This window comes from Anoplolepis gracilipes, unplaced genomic scaffold, assembly GCF_047496725.1.
Source record: "Anoplolepis gracilipes unplaced genomic scaffold, ASM4749672v1 Contig18, whole genome shotgun sequence".
Classification (NCBI taxonomy): domain Eukaryota; kingdom Metazoa; phylum Arthropoda; class Insecta; order Hymenoptera; family Formicidae; genus Anoplolepis; species Anoplolepis gracilipes.
Window position 1 is genome coordinate 1,673,751 of NW_027328669.1, and position 22,283 is coordinate 1,696,033.

At 34.8% G+C, this 22,283-nt stretch overlaps 1 protein-coding gene and 1 pseudogene across 1 annotated transcript; one reads left to right on the forward strand and one right to left on the reverse strand.

Moving 5' to 3' along the window:
• Positions 1–1,841: 1,841 nt before the first annotated feature.
• On the forward strand, positions 1,842–4,826 carry LOC140675790 (uncharacterized). The gene is made up of 6 exons (XM_072910395.1): positions 1,842–2,028; positions 2,576–2,823; positions 3,112–3,435; positions 3,556–4,113; positions 4,238–4,419; positions 4,490–4,826. Exons 1-6 carry the CDS (start codon positions 1,842–1,844, stop codon positions 4,824–4,826), a joined length of 1,836 nt encoding a protein of 611 aa, XP_072766496.1.
• A 14,981-nt stretch (positions 4,827–19,807) lies between these two features.
• LOC140675751 (uncharacterized) lies at positions 19,808–21,473 on the reverse strand (annotated as a pseudogene).
• Positions 21,474–22,283: the final 810 nt, after the last annotated feature.

Sequence of the window (22,283 nt, forward strand, 5' to 3'; positions counted from 1 at the left end):
AACACGATCGATGTTATCGATCTGCAAACAATAGATATCACGTACGTAAAGCAGCGAAAAGGAAAATTTGTCGAATATTGGAATCAATTTAATGAAATTCAAATTGATTGAAGTACAAATTGATGAAGGCTAGCCACCGCGATAGACTTCATCAATTTGTACTTGAATTTCATTAAATTAATTAGACGACACTGATTAGCTTAAGGCCGAGCACGAAAGAGAATAGGTGAGCTTTGAAGAAAACTATTTTAGCATTGCCAGTAAAACGCTTATTAGCACCACCGCGCGCGGTGGAAGATGTAAATGCAAATCAAGCGCCACCCATTGAAGGTTACGTTCGCGATATTAGTCAAGTTCACTTGCCAAAAATCGCCATACCAAAATTCAGCGGTAACTACGAGGATTGGTATTCGTTCTACAATACGTTCGAATCCATGATTCACGCGAATACGAGATTACCAAATATACAGCGGTTTCACTATTTAATATCATCTCTCGAAGGTGACACCGCGCACATCATTAAATCATTAGAAATCACTCTCGATAACTATCAAAAAGATTTACTGAAACAGCGTTACGATGACAAACCGGTAATAACTCAAGAACACGTGAAATCGTTATATAATTTACCTATGGTAATGAAAGGTAATTATTCGGCATTATGAAAATTAATCGACGACGTGTTACAACATTTACGCTTCCTGAAGAGCTTAGGCCGACCGACAGATCAATGAGATGACCTTATAGTTCACCTAATTATTACAAGATTAGATTTTAGCATTGTTAGCGAATGGGAAAATCACATCTCCGCAAGCGAAATTCCAACATTGAAGCGATTCACCGACTTTTTTGCACAGAAGTGCAAGGCAATGTCAGTCGTATCAAAAAAGACGTCTGGCGATTCATCCACATCAAATTTATGAAAGAGCCATAAAACCCCTAACGCTCACATAACTACTCTCAACATTTTTTGTATGCATTGCAAAGGAAAGCATCACATATTCCAATGTTCCAGTTTTTTGAAGCTATCAATTGAAAAACGAAATAAAGAAGTAAAGGCTAAGCGTTTATGTCTCAATTGTCTACGCTCGACTTCTCATAAAACCAAGGATTGCCAATCATTAACGTGTCAAATTTGCAGCAAAAAACATAACACTCTCCTTCACATACAGGATAAGTCTCAAAGGGATACAGAGCCTACGAGTCAATCTCAGCCATCAAGTAACCTTAACGCAACCGTCTTAAATCATCATGTTACACAAGATAAGTATTATCAAGTTATATTGTCTACTGCTGTCGTGGACGCTATTGACAAGCATGGCAACTCTCACGCATGCAGAGTGTTGCTAGACTCCGGATCTCAATCCAATTTCATCACTGGAAGGCTGGCCCAAAAATTAAAACTAACGCGAAAATAAGTTGACATGTCTATAAGCGGAATAAGTAAATCACAAACACACTCCTGTCATGCGATCAATGTATGCATAAAGTCAATTCATACATCATTCACACAAAAAATCAAATGCTATGTGTTAAATACCAGTACTGAAAATTTGCCACGAATTTGCATTAATACTAATAATTTACAGATTCCAACTAACATAAGACTAATTGATCCCCATTTCTACGTATCAAACTAAGTAGATATGTTCATAAGAGCTGAAATGTTTTGGCAATTAATGTGTATAGGGCAAATACACAAAAATCAGCCGTCCTTCCAGAAGACGCAATTGGGATAGATCGTTGGTGGAAAGGTTCCCGGAAGGATCTCTGCAAATCTCAAAGTGTGTGGCTTATCAATCGATGAGCAAATTAATCAAAACTTAGCCAAATTCTGGAAGATGGATCAAATCAGCGCTGCTGTCCCATTTAATTCTAAAGAAAGGGCTTGCATGGCTCACTTTTTAAAAACTACGAAAAGAAATGAGGATGGTCAATTTATTGTGCAAATGTCATTTAAAGAAGTAAAATTACAACAGCTTGGCGAATCTCGCAGCGTGGCGCTAAACAGATTTCTGTCCATGGAACGTAAATTACAAAGGTAGCCCATGTTGAGACAGCATTACGTGCAGTTCATGACCGAGTATTCAGATCTGGGTCATATGATACGCATTACAGAGGATCAAGCAATGAACCAAACTCCACGCTACTACGACATCACGCAGTACTAAAACATAACAGTTTAACAACGAAGCTACGGGTAGTATTTGATGCATCCTGAAAAACTAGTACAGGAATCTCATTGAACGAGTGTCTCATGGTGGGACCCACTTTACAGCAAGATCTCTTTTCGATACTACTTAGATTTCGTAAATTTCAATATGTAATCACAGCAGATATTGCTCAAATGTATAGGCAGGTGCACTTAGATAAAACGCAAACTGCTCTTCAAACAATATTTTGGAGAAATGACAAAGGAAGAAATAGCACAATTTGAGTTGCAAACTGTAACGTATGACACGGCATGCGCCTCTTTTCTGGCAGTAAGAACAATGATAGAATTGGCAAATTTAAACGCATCCTATAGGATCAGCTACAATAATCAATGATTTCTATGTCGACGATCTGTTATCAGGGGCCAACACTCTACATGAAGTAAAAAGAATCCGCGATGAAATCACTAATTTATTGGAAAAGGGAGGATTTCAACTTAGGAAGTGGGCATCCAACTCTCTGGAAACATTACAAGACATGTCGTGTACGGAATCTCACGAACTAGTGCACTTCATCAACAAGGGTCAAGAAGTATGCACATTAAGCATGCAATGGAACATAACCAATAATGAATTTCAATATGATATCAATGTAACCAATGCTCGCAAGGTAACTAAGAAAAGCATGCTATCAGTACTCTCCAAAATATTTGATCCTCTAGGACTGGTAGGACCTATAACTCTCACCGCAAAAGTATTAATACAAAGAGTTTGGCAAGCAAATCTAGAATGGAATGAAACTGTTCCCATGGATATACACACAGCCTGAATGCAATATGAAGCTCAACTAAAAAAAACATCATTCGCATCTTTAAGATACCAAGACATGTGGCATGCAAGAACGCCTCTAAGATTCAAATGCATGTGAAAAAGCCTATGGAGCCTGTGTATATATCAGAGTCATAGATTTACAAAGCCAAACTTCAATACGACTATTGTGTCGAAATCACCAGTAGCTCCGCTAAAGGCGGTCAACCTGCCACGTTTAGAACTGTGTGGAGTTTTGTTGTTAGTACAATTAATGGACAAGGTACTGAAGGCCTTACGTTGCAACCCAGAAAATGTATTCTACTGGACGGACTCTACCATAATCTTGCACTGGATAAAGGCTACCGACAAGAGGTGGAACGTTTTTGTCTCCAATAGAATTGGTGAAATTCACAAGCTGTCGCAAGCCAGCAGATGGCATCATGTAACAACGGAATCCAATCCCGCGGATCATGTATCCAGAGGAGCTCTTCCATCAACCTTAATCAAGTCAGAGCTCTGGTGGTCGGGGCCCGGTTGGCTATATAAAGAGGAACAGAATTAAAATACGACCATCCCCTGTTTGCTCCCAAAGGAATTACCAGAACAAAAACGAGTTGTCAACACTATGCTCGTCATTCAAGAACAAGACAAACAAAATCTTTATGAACGATTTTCGTCACTAAACAAACTAATCAGGATCAATGCGTTGTGTTTGAGATACGTGCACAACATAAAAAACAGAGCCGAGAACAGGCTCACAGGACGCATAACCACACAGGAATTAGTGAAGTCTACCTTGCGATTAGTGAAGAGCATTCAGGAAGCAGCATTCAAGGAAAATTTGCAAGCCCTCAAGTCAAAGGAATGTGTATCACGAAGAAGCAAATTGTCAAATTTGTCTCCATTTATAGATGAGCAGAGCATCTTACGGGTAGGTGGGCTCCTCAAAAATGAAGCGATAAGCCCAGATGCAAAGCATCCTATTTTGTTACCTGCCCATCATCCATTCACACAATTAATTATAGCACATGAGCATCAAGACATCTGCATGCAAGAGCACAAGCAACATTATGCCATTCGCACTAAATATTGGCCCCTTTCAACACGCAGCACATCTGAAGCAGTTATGAGTGAATTGCCTTCGTACAGGGTAATCCCAGCGAAACTATTTGCAACCAACGGTGTAGACTACTGTGGGCCTCTGCACATAAAGTCGGACCAACTTCGTAATGCTAAGATAATAAAGGCATATATAGCGATTTTCATCTGCTTAGTCACAAAGTACACATAGAGTTGGCAACCTCTCCACCGAGAGGTTTTTGAACGCTCTCAATCGCTTTATTGCTCGTCGAGGAAAGGTTTCATACATATATTTCGACAATGGGACAAACTTCCAAGGAGCAGCCAATAAGTTAAAGGAATTTTATCAAATGTTACACACCAAGCATCATCAAGAGCAAGTGCACAACGCATTAAACAAGGAATTTATAGAGTGGCACTTCATATCCCCCATGCTCCACATTCAGGGGCATTTGGGAGGCTGCCTTAAAGTCGGCAAAAGGTTATTTAAATCGCGTCATTGGAGATGCGGCATTAACTTTCGAAGAACTGTATATAGTGCTCTCTCAAATTGAAGCTGTTATGAACTCCCGTCCCTTAACACCTCTGTCCGCTGATCCAAATGATCTCTCTTATTTAACCCCCGGGCACTTCCTGGTTGGAGACGCTCTTACCTCTGTTCCACAACAGGACGTCACTCACATGCTCATCAATAGACTTTCACGATGGCAACATATTAATCATATTTATCAGCACTTTTGGAAGCGCTGGAATCGTGAATATCTGCAGTTATTGCAACAGTGAAACAAGTGGCAACACTCTAAAGGACTTCAATCTAATATTGGCGATATAGTCATCATTCAAGGAGACACATTGCCACTAAAATGGTTGGTCGGACGAATAGAGACCATCTTCCTTGGAAATGATGGAGTCATTCGAGTAGTATCTGTTCGGACGACTAAGGGAACATGCAAGAGGCCAATCACAAAAATCTGCATATTACCGTTCCAAAAGGATTGAGTCTTACGCTTATATTTTGTTTATTTTCTTTTATGCCTCACTAGTCTCTAACCTAGAGGCGAAATATCTTTTGTTCTTTGTACGAGTGTTTTTTGTTTCAGATAATTTGAGTTATACACATAAGTCAAGAGTAAAATAGCCTTCCCAGTCGCCAAAGGTCTTTAATTTGTTTAAAAGGGTTTAACCCTTTCAAGGGGGGCGATATGTTCGAGATTTCCGCGCATTGCTGATGGCGCGCATAATCGGCGTGCGACCACGGCACCCACAACATAGTGAGAAGAGGCGCTCGCGTTACTACTTCCACTACCACTGGCGGTATAACGACGAATAGTCGAATACGCGGTCTCTAGTTTATTTTTATTAGTTTGTAATATACACTAAAGGTACTGTACGAAACTTGCTCTATGTATTAAAGGTATATGCAACAAAAAAAGCGAGTCATCATTAACCGCAACACTTGTCCTGTACAAGTATAATGTCTTTTGCAGACATGGTGTCTATTACAGACATTTTTATCTGAGAAAAATAAAGAAAGCCTACTATTTATTATATTTATTATATTATATGAATAACAATGTCTGTTATTCATATAATATAATAAATATAATATAATATAATATAATATAATATAATATAATATAATATAATATAATATAATATAATATAATAATAAATAAAATAAATTCACTATCTTTTAAATATTATTATTATATGTCTTGCATGATGAGGGACCAGCAATATCATTAATATCTGCAGCATATAATGTAAGACTGCTTTTCCGTTTTTTAGGAGACTTTTCGTACAATTTATTCGATGACATGAGACATAAATGTTTTTCATCAATTTTTATCTGTAGAACAGTTTCTTTTCTCGCTTTTAAAGCTGATTTAAAAACACAAATAGTGTTTACAAAAGTAGACGAAAATTTATTTCGTTTTTTTGTTTTTAAATTTGTTAAAACGGAAAATATTTTTTTTGGATCAGCATTCGAATTTGGAAGACATTTAACACCATTCAAAAGAGATTTGAGATTGGGATATTTGTCATTATTAGTGAAGTATTGGATTTGTAAAATTTGTTTCCACATATTATCAAAATTTAATTGTAATAGTTTTTCTTTGTCTGTTAATGTAAAATCTAAATGTAAACTAACCCATTCTTTTTTTAATCCATTTTTATCAAAACCACCAAAAGTTTCAGCTGTAAAAGAAACATCATTGAATGACGTTTCTCTATTAATACTTAATATAGCTATATTAGGCTGAAAAACTTTTAATTTTGAAAAAAAATTATTATTAATTGGCAATATTTTACTAATTTCTTCAGCGGCAGTTACATAAAATTGTAAATAATTCTGTCTAACGTTTATAACTGCATCTGTGTGTCCTTCTTTCATTAATTCATCGAGGTATTCTTCGCAATTAAATCCTAAATAAATTTCTTCTAAAGATTTTTGATTTTCTTTTTCATCAAATTTAATATTATTGCAATCCAAAAGTTTTGGTTTTAAAAAGTTTTTACAAACTGTGGTTAAAAATTCTAATGATTTTGGCTGCAATAAATATATTCTAGTTTCCACAGCTTGGAAAAATGCATTATATGAATTTAAAAAATGCAAAATATATTTTAAAAATAATAAATAACCTTTGTATCCATATTTTGCATTGTAGACAATAAATATATTCCAATCTTTATCTTTTCGCTTATGGTATTTTCATTCAGAAATAGCTTGACAGTATCCCAAGACTAAGTCTTTCAACACATGAATGGTGAGAAAGTGTATCAATTTTAAAATTTTTCGGTTTGTTTCTTGAAAACATTCGCTGAATTCTTGATAAATAGCCAAACGTTTGCGGACTAGAGTTAATAAAATTTGCAATTTTTTTTTACAAATTCCTCGTGATAATCGGGTATTTTAGCACATGCGGCATGTGCAATCAATGTAGCCGAATAACATGGACATGCAAGTATTATTAAATTTTTACAAATTTCTTCTAATTTTTTTTTTAAAGATGTTTACCTGTCATTACGGACGCATTGTCGCATGACAAAACAACCATATTTTGAAAAGGAATATTCAGTTTCCACATTTTATATTTAAATGCATTAAATAACTTCTCTGCACTGCAGTCTCTGGCATCAATATTTATTAATTTTACTAATTGCAAGTGAATGTTTAATGTTTTCAGAACAACAAACCGAACAAGAAACGTCATCTATTTTTCATTAGAAATATCAGACGTTTCGTCTATGAAAATTGAAAATTTAGTATTTTGCTATTAACAACACGATCCGTCTCAACTGGACATATCACATTTGAAATTATGTTAGTACATTTTGTTCGTCCCATACTCATATTTTTTAAAACATTATAACCTTTTCCTATTTCTTGAAAAAGAGTAAGAATTTTTTTTGTCGTTTGATACGATATATTTTTATCGGAGATTAAAGCAAATTTCTGCTATTTTTTTTCGCTCTTTAAATGACAAAAAAGATTCATTCATATTCATATCTTCATTGAATATATTTGTTTCATTTTTTTACACATTATTATATGTCTTTTGGATTCTGCGTGACGATAGATCTGAGATACTACACCGGCAATAGATGTATTACAAAACGTACAAAAAGATGAATTTATATCATCCGATACTTCGCGTAGCCATGGTTTAAACAGCTCGATGTCTAACCATTGTTGTTGAAAATATTTTTGATGATAATGATGTGTTTTCTTTAATATTATTTTTATGACACGCAGAACCCGCATGTCTTAAAACGTGTGATAGGCTACACGAAAAATTTCTATTGCACACAATACAATGGAAAAGGCTTTCATCTAATGATATTTTATGAATCCAAGATTTAAATCGGTCATCATTAAGCCAAGCTTCTGAGAAGTTTCATTTATTATTAGCTCTCTTCTTTTTGATTGTATCACACATTTTTACAGAACGTAAAGATTGGCAAAAGTTAAAACTCTAAGAAGAATTAAAAAGATAAAAGTATAAATAACTTGGAGAAACTTATAATCTCGATAATTTGAAGTGTTTGAACAGAGATTTCACACAAGAGCACGTATTACAAATTTGCATCAAATAAAATGACAAGGCAAAGAATATTATGACTGCGTCATAAAACAAATGCATCATAAATTTTCTAGCGGCGATTTAGTGAATTATAAAATTAGAAACATTATAGAACAAATACGCCAAATTTTCAAACGGCAAGTTCAGCTAATTATAATGAATTAAGATGTCATGCATATGTTATCATTACATTATAGCGCAGTTAGATGGCGCGCAGTAAATAAGAACTAAATACGTAATTAAATTAGAGAACGCACAGCAATAAAATTTTAAATGGTGGATCCGGAATTGTTACGTAAGTAATACATTAAATTATTTTTCATATTTCTTATGAAAGTATTGTATCTATAGACTGCCGGACAATTATAAAAATACATATAAAAATGCAAATACATATAAAGAAATAATAAATACATTTTTTTATAGAAAAAGTTACAAAAGAATTAAAAAATATGTCGTTGGACTCAGCGATGGAGCAGTTGGTGCAATAATTGTTTCAGCATCAATAGCAACAACAACAGCAGCAGCAACAATAACAATAACAACAATTGCAACAACAGTTGCATTTATTGCTACAGCAGTCACAGCAGCCGCAACAACCGGAGCTCCAAAAATCGGAGCAACAAAAAACGGAACAGCCGCAATAACCGCAGCCGGAAAAGAATAAAGAAAGTATGTTCATTATTAAATGTTTATTTTTATAATTTTTTAACATAGGTCACAGAAGGCTAAAAATGTTTTAAAAATATTTCAAGAACAATAAGATATATTTATTATCTATAAGTTATTTTTTTAAAAGACATCCTCTGGGACGTAATTTTTGTAAATAATTTATTCATATGTATAATTATTTTAATTTATTTTTTATTTACTTATTTACAGGGTGCCCGGTAATAATCGCCCGACCTTTCATGGACAGATAGAGCAGATCAAACCGAATAGAAAAGTCCTTTACCATTTTGCGATTTTCGTAATAATTACCGAGAAATTAATTAACAAAGACAAATCTGTGCGAGTAAAAGCGCGCATCGAGAAGGTCCACCATACTGCTACGCGGTTACTAGGCAAGCAATGAATGATAAGAGGAGCGGTCTACGACTGGCAATGGCTGCGAATGAGTAGCGCGCCTAGTAACCGCATAGCAGTGGGATGGATCTTCTCGCTTGTACTCGCGCGGATTTGTCAATTTTTTTCAATTAATTTATCATTAATTATTATAAAGATCGCAAAATGGTAGAGAACTTTTCTATTCGGTTTGACTTACTCTATCTGCCCATGAAAGGTCAGGCAATTACCGGACACCCTGTATATGTTTATTTGTCACAGAACAAAGATCTAAGCGCGGAAGATCACGCGCATGATGGTACAATCAAAGAGAATGAGTACCATATCCAAATTTTTATTCCAGAGGCAAATGAGGCGGTCGAGGCAAAAGAGGCGGTTGGGATGGCCAGAGGGGCCATTCCATTATAAATAATTATTATTTTTAAAATTTTAAAGTTATAAAATTTTATAGATAAATCTGAATAAAAATAATTTTAAAAATATAACGTCATCGAATTAATTATATAAGAATCCTCACATCACACATCCCAGAAAAGACAAGTGTACAAAAAATATCATATCTAGATAGACACTATGTCTTCAAAAGACACACTCCATAAAGTAATAAAAATATGGAAATGTAAAAAATATATGTATAAAAGAATAAAATGTAGTACAATAGAGCTCCAGGCGAAGGTCCACATTACAAAAACCTAACGCGCCAATTAGTGGAACCTCATGAATGGTGTGAAAGTCCACTATAAATTTAATTAAGAACTTGCATAGTTGAATTTTTTTATTAAAATAATTATAATATTTGCATTAAGTACTCCATACAATCTTGTGTAAATAAATTTAATATATCTCTATATTATGAAATTGTGTAAATTCATATTTTTCATTAATTAAAATGTAAAGTTATAAAACAAATCACAAAAAATAATAATACATTAATTAAACGTATTTTTAAAAGTAACTATACTAATTTAATTATACTATTAATTAATTATATTAATTCTTCTTCTTTTTCTTCTCAGCCCGTGTTCATCCACTCTTGAATGTAGACCTCTTCCAAACCCTTCCATGTCTCTCTATTTGCTGCCGTTTGGATCCAATTTTTACCCGCGGTATTTTGGATATCATCTCTCCATCGTTTCTGGGATCTTCCAACGCTCCTCTTGGACTCTCTCGTGCGCCAAACTAAAAGTCTTTTTGTCCACCTCTCTGGATCCTGTCTTGCTATATGGCCAGCCCATCGCCACTTTAGTTGCGCTACGATCTTCAACACATCCGTCACTTTGGTTTTTTCCCGTATCTCCTCATTACGAAATCGGTCCCTCAACGACACTCCAAGCATAGCCCTCTCCATTGCTCGCTGAGCGATCCGAAGTGAATCAGCAGATTTGTGAGTAATCGATATTGTCTCCAATCCGTAAGTGAGCACCGGCAGCACATTCGTATACTTTCCTTTTTAGATTTATAAGGAATTCTCTTGATTTGAGAACAAATTCCAGCTTACCAAACGCCGCCCAAGAAAGACCGATCCTTCTTGAAATTTCGGAAGTCTGGTTCTCTTTACCTAATTGAATTTTATGGCCAAGATAGATGTATTCAGGAACGTTTTCTATGAGCTGATTATTGACTGTTACCCGGACATTTTACCCCGTTTAGTTTTTGTCAAGTTCATTTCAAGTCCGATTTGCATTGATGCTTCATGGAGTTCTTGAAGCATGATCTTAAGTTCCTCTGCTGTATTGTTAATGATAACAATATCGTCTGCAAATCGTAAGTGATTCAGGCGCACTTTATCAACATTGACCCCGTAAACTCGCCAGTCCAAGTTTTTGAAGATATCCTCCAAGGCCATGGTAAACAACCTCGGTGATTGTGTCCTCCTGGCGTACTCCCCTTTTTATCGGAATGTTATCAGTATTCAAATCCTCGTCTATTGTTACTACGATGGAAACATTATCGTAGATCTGTTTGATAAGATTTGAGTACCTGGAGTCAACTCTCGCACTATCCAGGGCTTTCAGAATTGCCCAGGTTTCGACGGAGTCAAAAGCCTTCCGGTAGTCTACAAAGGCCAAATGTAAAGGTATATTATACTCAGTGCTCTTTTCAATAAGCGTCTGTAGGTGGTCGCCAGTATTGTATCCTTTCCGAAATCCCGCTTGTTCAATTGGTTGGTAAGAGTCTATTTTGTAAGTCAATCGGTTTGTTATTATCTTCGTTAGGTTAGGTTAAAAGCTTAATAGATGTGATAATAGGCTGATAGGACGATAATTCTCGATGTTATTCCTATCTCCTTTCTTGTATAGTAGAATGACTTCAGCTTTATGCCATTTGCTTGGGATTTTTTCTTCCACTAGACATTTATTTAGAATTCGCACACTTTCGAGTAGAACTTCCCCTACCTTTTAATCATTTCGCTGGTAATTCGATCGTCGTCTGGGCTTTTTCGATTTTTCATCTGGTTTAGTGCGGCCTTTAGTTCGTTATTATCTGTTTCGGGAACTTTCTCCGATCCCACATTCCGGATCTCCAATCTCAAATATTGATTGACCTGTGCTTTAGAACTGTATAGATCTTCGTAGAAATTTTGAACAATATCGATTATTTCCCTCCGGTTCTCTACCATTACGCCATCTTTTTTTTTTTTTTTTTATTTTAGTCACCCTTGAGTGTCCGTTCGATAGTTTGGACCTCAGAACCTTCATACTTTTGTTATCTTCGATTATATTTTTTATTAGTGTTGTTTTATGATTTCTTAAATCTTTCCGGATATTTTTGTTAATATCTTTATTTAGTTCTCTATATTGCTAATTTTCTCGATCCATTTGTCTTCTAAGCTTAGATCTTTTGTATGTGACTCTATCTTGCTGTGTGTTTCCTTTTGATTTGTGCATATGTTCTTTGTTGCGACTTGCAGGCTACTCGAGATATTTTCCAAGATTTCATCCACTCCCAGTTGTATAAGTTTGTCTGGATCGCCTAATTTAGTATTGAGCTTGCGTTGGAACGCGTCTCTGTGTTTACTTAACACTTCTACTGTAAGGTATTTTTGTTGCGGTATTAATTTGTTTCTCTCGAGTCTTATGTTTATTTTAATGGTTGCTCGAACTATTTGGTGATCGCTATTAGTATCGAATCGGTTCAAAACGGCGACATCTTGACAGATATCCTTCCTGTTTGTTAAGATATAGTCTATTTCGTTTTTAGCGGTACCGTTCGGACTTTTCCAGGTCCACCTTCTTTGCAAGGGTTTTGAAAAAAGGAATTCATGCAGAATAGGTTTTCACTTCTACAGTAGTTTATTAGCATGTCTCCTCTCTCATTTCTCTGTCCAAGTCCGAATTTACTAATATTTGGGATGTCTTCGTTTAGGTCTTGACCGATTTTGGCATTAAAATCTTCCATAATTATAAGAAAATTTGCGCTCTCATTATTTTTTGTCGTAGTTATATCTTCGTATAGTACAACAGGTACAACCTTTGAAGAAGTCCTCCAGGGCGTGGCTTGTTTGACAAGCGAACGACCGGAGGAAAACAACGCGGGGGCGGGTTCTAAAGGAGACCGTCCTAAAACTACATTAGATTCAGCGGGGCCATAAGACGCCACATAGTGGGGCGGATTCAGATCTAGGCGGCCAAAAGTCGAAAAAATTAATCTCTAAAATGCGTATTGTAAATAGATAAATTAGTTTCTAAAATAGTGAAATTATTTGATTCTAATGTTATTAATAATATTCTAGTATAGTTATAATAATTACACTTTTATATGGTGCAATATCGCGAGTATCTTTCAGACGTGTACACACAAAAAAACTTTAATTCCTTATAAATCATGTTTTATTGACTAAAATGAATATTTCTTTAATTATTAGTACTATTTTCTTCTATTTTATTCGACATTAAAAGTAATAATGTCATCTTTCAAACTAATGATGTGTTTGTATAAGTAATATGAAGACTAGTCGAGGGTCATTATATCCACAGACATCTATATAATACACTAGACTGCTAACTCCCATTGTTCTCCTTATGTATAAGCGTTACCTATGTACAATTTATGCGCGAAGTATATGCGCAGAATAAGGATTCCAAATCCTAACCTGTTGAACTTTCAACTATATTCGAAAAATGCCGAAACAATGTGCTACTATTAATTATCCATATATTGGAAATAAAAGCGGAGGCAAGAAAACATTATTCAGGTAAATTATTAAATAAATAAAGTTACAGTTCAAAGAAAAAACTGGATACCAAATGAATCTAGCTATATTTGAAATGCATTTTAAATCAGAAGACTTCAGTAACACTACTAAAATAAGAAAGCGCCTAAAACCTGATGCTATACCTACTAAGCATTTATATGAAGATATTACCAGTGCAGATATGTGGAAACAATCCATTTAAAAAATTATCCATATATTTAATTATTGCACACATTAAAATGTTGTTATATGATTGTTCTGTATTATATAAAAAAATATATACCTATTTATAATAACAATAAATATATACCTATTTATAATAACAATTAAATAAAAACCACATAAATATATTTATTATAATAATTTATTAATATAAAAATATATACATAAGAAATAATATAATGAAATAAACCAAGTATTACACGTCTTAACATGACATATCCCGAATCAGATATAATTCGATAGTTTTTCTTCGATGCCCTGCAACACAGAACAATAAAGATTAAATTATTTTATTGCATAAACATAAATGTATTATATTTATAATATATAATATAATAATATTATATTATAATAATATTATAGAACAATATTATATTATAATATTATAACTGTAATACTATATTATTGATGTTATATTTTTATATATTTTAATATTAATTTTATTTATATATTATTTATATATTCATAAATGTTTCTTATTAATTATAATATATTATACTTATCTTTTATAACTACAATCTGACATGTGTTCTATTTGACAAATAACCATTATTTTTGACATATGTCACACGTCAAATTGAAGTTTTCTCTAGTTGCTTTGAGACAACGTTGCCAGATTACCACAGTCATGATGCGCGAATACGTAGAGTCGAAATACTCTGCCTGAATGTGCCTTGACACTCGAAAATTCATGTGTTAAGGCATACCTGACGCTGAGTGTACATACTTTTTGGCAACTGTGAAAAAGGTTAGTTAGCAGTCTAGTATATTATATAGATGTCTGTGATTATATCAGTATCTGTTTTTTACTGTACAAAAAATGTTCGATCAAGTTAGATGCTGTGCTTTTTCCTATATGAAGGGTATATATGTAAGATCTTCCATACGTCATAAGAAGCGCTTTTGGAAATATGGTCTTTTTATTATACTCCTACACGCTATTCTGTGCGCACAAGCGGGAGGAACTTCATGTTGTCGCTAGCGTCAACAGATGGCGCATAGCAGTCGACACTTATCCAAAGTTAAAATTACTTTTAAAATGATATAAAAGACAGAGTAAAATTAATGGTTAAAAAAAGTCTCGCAAATCTCGATATTGATTGTATTTTCTCTTTCTTTTAGCTTATCAGATTCTCTTTCACTTTTAATTTTTCTTGTCAATATATAATATTTATTCTCCATAATTTTACTTTTTTGCGATTTGTTTTATGTATTCTCAAATGCGATCACTATAAGTGTACTTATCTAATTACAGTTCTTAGTTTTCTTCTTTTATTTCTTTTATTAATTTGTACACTTCACTTTATATTAAATATAAAAAATGATAAGTTTACAACGATTACAGCTATTCTAGGCGATACAGGAAGTTCCACAACAAAATCAAACAGATTATCTGTTACAATTTCTTTTACAGAAATTAAATTTAACAAACTGCCCTTCAAAAGCACAGCAAGATTTAAAGTATTCTGTAAGAGTATTTATATGTATTATATCAAAAATGAGAGTAAAAATCCGCAAAGATTCTGATACATTTATAACAAAATCAAGATCCTAATTAGGAAAAGAATTCAAAATTCCAAATTCAGTTCTTCATTTATGTTGTAATAATTCAGATAGTAATCGTTCTTCTTTCGTTGGTCTGATAGTATCTTTTGATAATGCTAGTAATCGTACAAGAAGAAGGAAAGTTGCGAAACTTCTATCATCTTACTGTCTTACAGAAATAGTTTCGGCCACATGTACGAGTGTTCGTAGACAAGAGAAAAAGAATTTAGCAAATCATATTGCAGAAACCGTTGCAAGTGGACATATACCAAAACTAGTATCTCCTATTATTCATAAGTATACAAACGACGAAGCTTTATCCTTTTTTATAGAAGGTAAATTTTCAAAATTCCCATATAAAATGATGCGAATGCAATTTAAAGAAAGAGGCGCTAATTTGTATCTCATCAAATCCTTGAAGCAAAAAAACGCTGTTATCCCGAAAATATGAACATAAGGGATAACTCTGTGGAAGTTCCTCTTCAATCATTGCTCGACCACACTACTACTCGTATTCTAGAAATTTCGCAGTCTTCATGAATATAGATAAATCTCTGTTACAAAATGTATAGTTGATTGCGAAATGAGGATTTGATGGTACTTCTGAGCAATCACAATATAAACAAAGAGCTGAATTTAATGATGCTAGTCTTTTCATTACATGGTTAGTACCTTTACAATTACAAATTGCGTCTCAGAAAGGACATCCGATAATTTTATGAAGAAATCCTCGACCGTCATCTGTGAGATTTTGTAGACCTGTACACTTTCAATTTCAAAAAGAAACGAAAGAAATAATAAAATGTGAAAAGGAATATATTGAGACACAAATATTTTAATTAACTCCGTTAACGATAATCCTGTTAAAATGACAGTAAAATATAGCCTCACGCTTACTATGGCTGATGGAAAAGTATGGAATGCTCATAGATAATTCAAGTCAGGTTTGTTACATATGTAAAGCCACGCCAAAAAATATGAATAAGTTAAATTGGTTACAATCGATAAATCTGGTTACAATCGATCTCTTGATAAAACTACTTTGGAATTTGATATATCTTGACTTTATTGTTGGATTAAATGTTTTAAGTGTTTGTTGCATATTTCGTATAAGGTAGATGTAAAAAAGTGGCGAGTTATTAGCAAGATTGATAAAGAAAAAGTAAAAGAAATTATTCAATCAAAATTCAGGACACAAATGGGATTAATTGTAGATATTCCGAAGCAAGGAAGTGAAACAACAAATGACGGAGATACCGCTCGCCAATTTTTTGAAAATCCTAGATTAGTTAGTATGATCACTGACATCAATGAAAATGTGATTCGAAGATTCGGCATCATTTTAAGAACCATTTCTTGCAGTTTTTCCATAAATACGGAAAAATTCAGTATTTATTGTCATGAAACAGCCAAACTCTATGTTCAATTTTATAACTGGTATCCCATGCCAGCATCCGTGCATAAATTACTTGTACGTGCTATCATTGTTTCTACAGCCATTTTACCCATTGGTCTTCTGTCTGAAGATGCTCAAGAAGCAAGAAATAAGGACTGTAAATATATAAGAAAGCATAACACTAGAAAATGCTCAAGAGTCGCCATAAATGAAGATTTATTTAGCAGACTCCTTGTTTCATCTGATCTGCTTATCACATCACTTAGACGTGAATCACCAAGAAAAACCGGTACTATTCCTTGTGAAGTTATAGATCTTCTTTTGCAATCGGAATTCTATGGTCCTAATTCTAACTCATCATCAGAATCAGAGTAAAAATAGCTCAAAAACAATTTTGACATTATTTGTTTCTAAAACTTTTACTTAGTTGTTCTTTTTATTTCTTACTTAGAAATAGGAAATAAATATTATACTAAATATATAAATAAATAAAAGGGGGTGGAAAAGATGGTGGACGGAGTGGATGGGTGAAATGTGTACTCGGAAAATCATGTAAGTTTTTGAGAGGACAGGAAAGTTTGTGAGGGAAAGGAAGGGCTGGGGAGAAAGTGAGAGGTTAGTGCTGCACGGAAAAGTGGAGTGGAGGAGAAGGACAAATGTGGGGGAGAAATATACGAACTGGAAATGTGAAGGGTCAGAACAGGAGCGATGACGTGCAGAATCGGAGAAGCGAAGAAAGGAGAGACAGAGTAGAGCAAGGAGCAAGGAGGAAAAAGGAAGAACGGGAAACTGGAAGAGAAAGTCAAGAGAGGTTACAGAAGAGAGGAGATATAAGAAAAGAGGACGGGAAAGAGGGAAGAAGGTCAAGAAGGATAAAGGATGGCAAGGGGGGAGAAGAGAGCGGTGTGAGAGAACAGCGTGACGGAGCAGGAAAGAGTAAAGAGTATCGAGAACGAAGGACAGATGGCAGCGAAGAAGAAGGGAGGGAAGAGCGAAAAAAGCAAGAAAGGAGAAGAACGCAGGGAAATGGAGAGAAGAGAGAGAGCGGAGAGAGAGGAAGAGGAGAGAAGAAAGAAGAGAGAGAGGAATGTGATATGGAGAGGAATAGAGAGGGCGGGTCAGGAGGAGAGGAGGCATAATGTGGAAGGCCCAGATAACAGTGGACAACATCCCCGTCCAGCTGAGTAACAGTCTCAAATACTTGGGACTATAGCTGGACGTAAAGTGGAGCTTTTGCGACCACTTCGGTCGACTGGCCGAGAAGATCGATGGGGTAACGGCGGCACTGTGCCGCTTAATGTCCAACTTAGGAGAGCCTGACGATCGAGTGCGCAAGCTGCATGCAGGCACCGTAAACTTAATGGCTTTATTCGGGGCCCTGGTATGAGTGGACGAGGCGATGGCCACGAAGCGCATCCGTGACATATTGCGCCGGATACAGCGCAAAGTGACCATTCGTCTCGTCCAAGGCTATAGAACGGTGTCTCGTGCAGCGGTCTCTATACTGGCAGGTCTACCCCCATGGAGCTCCTGGCTGGAGCACATGCCCGTACTTACGCCAGAGTCAAAGAGCTCCAGGGGATGGGAGTAACGATAATCGCCAGAGTGAGAGGTATCGCAAAGCTCCAAGCCCGGCGACAGATGATGGAGGATTGGGAGGAAGACATAACCTTCATTCCTCCAACAGAATCGGGAAGAAGGGTTGCCGGGGCCGTGGGACCTGTCGTGGAAGAATGGCCTAATAGATCCCATGGCAAAAAGTTGTCATTCCACTTAACTCAGGTGCTCGCCGGACACGGATGTTTCGGCGAATATCTGAGGAAAATCGGGAAAGAGCACACGGCAGTATGCCACTATTGCGAAGAAGAGAGCGACACGGCGCAGCACATGCTGGAACATTGCCCAGCGTGGACAAATGAGCGCCGTGTCCTCACTAGCATAATTGGGGAGAACCTGTCGCTCCCGACCGTTGTTACCCACATGGTCGAGAGCGACGAGGCCTGGGATGCAATCACCTCCTTCTGCAAGTCAGTGATGACACAGGAGGTGGCTGAGAGAGAAAGAGAGAGGCTGCCGCTACCGCGTTGGGCAGCGACAGCGATGGTAGCAACGATGAGGCAGACGGCGGCGGGGGTAGAAGATGCGGAAGAATCCGCCGAAGACCTCGCCGCCGTCACTAGAGGAAGTAGCCCTCCCAAACAAATCTTGGGGCAAGGGCACAAGGACGGGGGTTCGAACGGGTGACTCGAGCCCTCGTCTTCCCCCGGGGGAAATATTTCTTTCCCCCCCCCTTGAGGGGGTGACGTGGGGTTTGGCCCCTTTGCGCCACGATTAAACAACGAGAAGGCCTCTTCTGCCACACAAAGGAGAGGAAATGGGGCCATATCCGAACACATAAGCCGGACATTAGCCCCACGGGCAGAATAAGGCAAGGGGCCCTCCGGAAGTAATGTAATTGCTCGTTCCCGGACGTCCCTGAATAAGCCCGGGCCAGACCACCGCAGGGGTTTTAGTAGGTCGGGGGCACAAACACCTTCTTAGCGCCCCTAAAACCTACATAACCCAATGTCTCATCCCCGCGGGCATTGGGTATCTCCTTGGAGATTTTCCCTGCGTGAACAAAAAAAAGATTGACCCTCGTCTTACAAGAGAACGGTCGAAAGTGTCCTTCACCGATTTTGGATATGTTATAGAGCATAAAAAAATATTAGACCCATATTTTTTTAGCGGCATATCTCAACGTTTAGGGGTTGAAACAACCCTTCAAAGAATAACGAATTTTTCGTTTTTAGCGAATATTTTCGAAAATATAAGAAATATGAAAAAATGTTTTATACAAAAGTTTTATAGTATTTTAGATACTCTTTACAATAGTGTCATTATATTTTTTAAAAATGTCAAATTATTTAATAATTTAATTTTTTTTAATAATTTAAAATTTTTAAAATTTTGCAAAATAAGAGATGGGGGTGGTAAATTATTACAAAATTTACATTATATAATAATATATGAATTCCACGAATCAATTTTGAGAAAACAAAATAACTTCGTGCTGTAGGCGCTGCGCTATAAATTGTTGCGTTCTTTCTTTAGTTGTGACACATTCAATAACTGCCTCTTGTGCATATATTTGTCTTGTGCATATATTAGAATTAAAATTGTTACCAACGTAGTTTCATATGAATAAGAATTTTTTATTAGGCAGAAGTAAAAGAATACCAACATTTATTGTATAGATAAGGAAAACTGCCGAAAACCTTATCAGTAATCTGAAAACATATATTTTTTTAAAAAATCAATACAGAATTAGTTCATAAATGTATATGCCTTACATTTATGGCACATATTAATTACAAAAATAGAAAAAATGTGTTATACAAAGCGATTTTCTACACCAAGAATAATAAGTTATTATTGCTGTTTCGCCACAAATATCGCATTTTACTTTAGAATTCTTTTTAAAACAAAATTCTACTGGTGTTTCAAACTCTGTCGGTATATTCTGTATGTATCCACTTTGAAACCACGCATATTTAAATAAATTTTGAAACCTAGACGACGAGAATTGATAGTGCGTTAATGATTGTAATTTTAAGATATTATTTCTAGTATGAAGATCCAAAACAAGATCTAACAACATAACAGTATCAGAAAAGTATTTAATAAAATTCTTCCACAACCGAAATCCGTATACGTTTAATGGCTGTATTTTTTCCGTTGTATCGGTGGGAATAGTTAGGAAAACAATATCTATTGCAGAATCTGGTTTAGTTTCTGAAATTATGTTAGGACAATGTTCACTTCATGAATTTAATAATAGTACTGATTGTGGCCCGACATTCGGAAAAAATACTTCCTTTAACCAAATTTTTACATGATTCGATGTTAATTTGCCTGATGTTAAAGCCATAACAAAGATATTAGGCACCTTAAATAATATTTCCTGTACTCTTGGACCAAATGTTCCTATAACTTCTTTTAATACTATAAAGAGATGTGATAATAATCTGCCATCAACCGAAATAGTCGGTTGAATTGTATAGCTATGCGTGGTTGATGATACAGACTGTACTATAGATTGTACCTTTTTCGGCTAAAATACGACTCGAGTGAAATTCTAACTGAAATCCACTTTGATCCGAATTATAAATATTTTCCACTCCATATCGATTAATATAATATTTTACATTTGTAATAAATGTATCGCATTTATTTTCCGAGTTTGCTTTTGATAGCACAGATCTTTTTGTTACGAATTTTATTATTCTCCGAGACACATTATTATGTGCTTTTTTGAATCTTTTTACCCATGTTTCTGAGGCTTTGAATCCTAGCGCATTTTCTTTTATTTGTGCTTGAAAAGCTCATCGAGCGATGTCAATATTATGAATGATGATTTTTTTTAAGTGCTCCATTAAAATGATTTAATGTGTATTCAGAAATTTTTTTTTAATTTTTCCAACCTACTATCACCTTCAATGATTTGGTTTTTCCATCGTCATAGTTATCGTATCGATATAACTTTTTTAAATTTTTGTTTAACTCCTTCAAGCGATCTTGGTTTTCTTTTACCGCTCTTTCAGTATTCCACAGTTTGCCTCTTATAGTCATTCGATATTGTTGCTTCAATAGAACTACAAATAACTTCTACTGGGAGAAAGATTTTGTCTTCATCTGCTTCTAATAAATCAACTTCTTCCGCTTCTGGAAGCTCATATTCATCGTAAAAATCTAATGTTTCTTCTTCTTCTAATTGAAGTTTTTCATCTTTTATTTCTCATCTTTTATTTCTGTCAGCATACAACATCAATTTTTTCTTTTACTTCTCTTTTCTGCAGAGTTATCGGAGTTTGTTGATAATTCAAAGCAGTGAAAGTTCCAAAAAGTAAAAGCATTACATTGTATGGATTAAACGGCAGCATTCTGAAATATTAAAATTAAATATATATTTCAAACTTTTATTATATATAAAAAATAATTACAAATACATATTGTAATTAATAAAATTGTTTTCTTATGATAATTATGTCATCTCTTACTTTCTTTTGTAAAAAATATAATAAGGCAAAATAAATTAAGATATTAAAACGAAATAATAATTTTGTGTTTTGTGTATGTTGTGATGATAGGGAGACCACAATACAAAATATTGAAATAGATATTCTAAAATTTAAAGTAACCAGAAAATAATTTTATGGTTAATATAACTACTTACAAAAAAATTCATCGAATCAACAATCATAACATTTCATTGTTGTAAAAAAATGATTTTTTTATAAATACGGAATCACAGAATAATATGAGAAGTGACAAAAAATGAATAACGATAGCAGAATTAAATATGGCATATTTTTTTTGCATTGTTTTTTATTATTAATGTAATAAATTTTTTAAGATTAAAGTATTGATTTCTTTTTTAATATACATATATATATATAATTAGCAAGTGAATTTTTTCTCTATTTCATTTCGGTTTTCCGTACAATACTATGCTGCATTATATATGTATAATAATAATCAGAGATGTAAAAAAAGCGTTAAGTGTATCTTTTTCTAAAAGTGTTTTTTACAAAATATTTATCGTCATAAAAAATCTTCAAAAATTCTCTTTACAAAAATTTAATTGCTATCAAAAAAATATACAAAACTGTTCTTTACAAGAAACATATATATGTATATAAAATTTAATCGTCATCAAATATAACTTCACAAAAAATGGATTGCCAAATGCA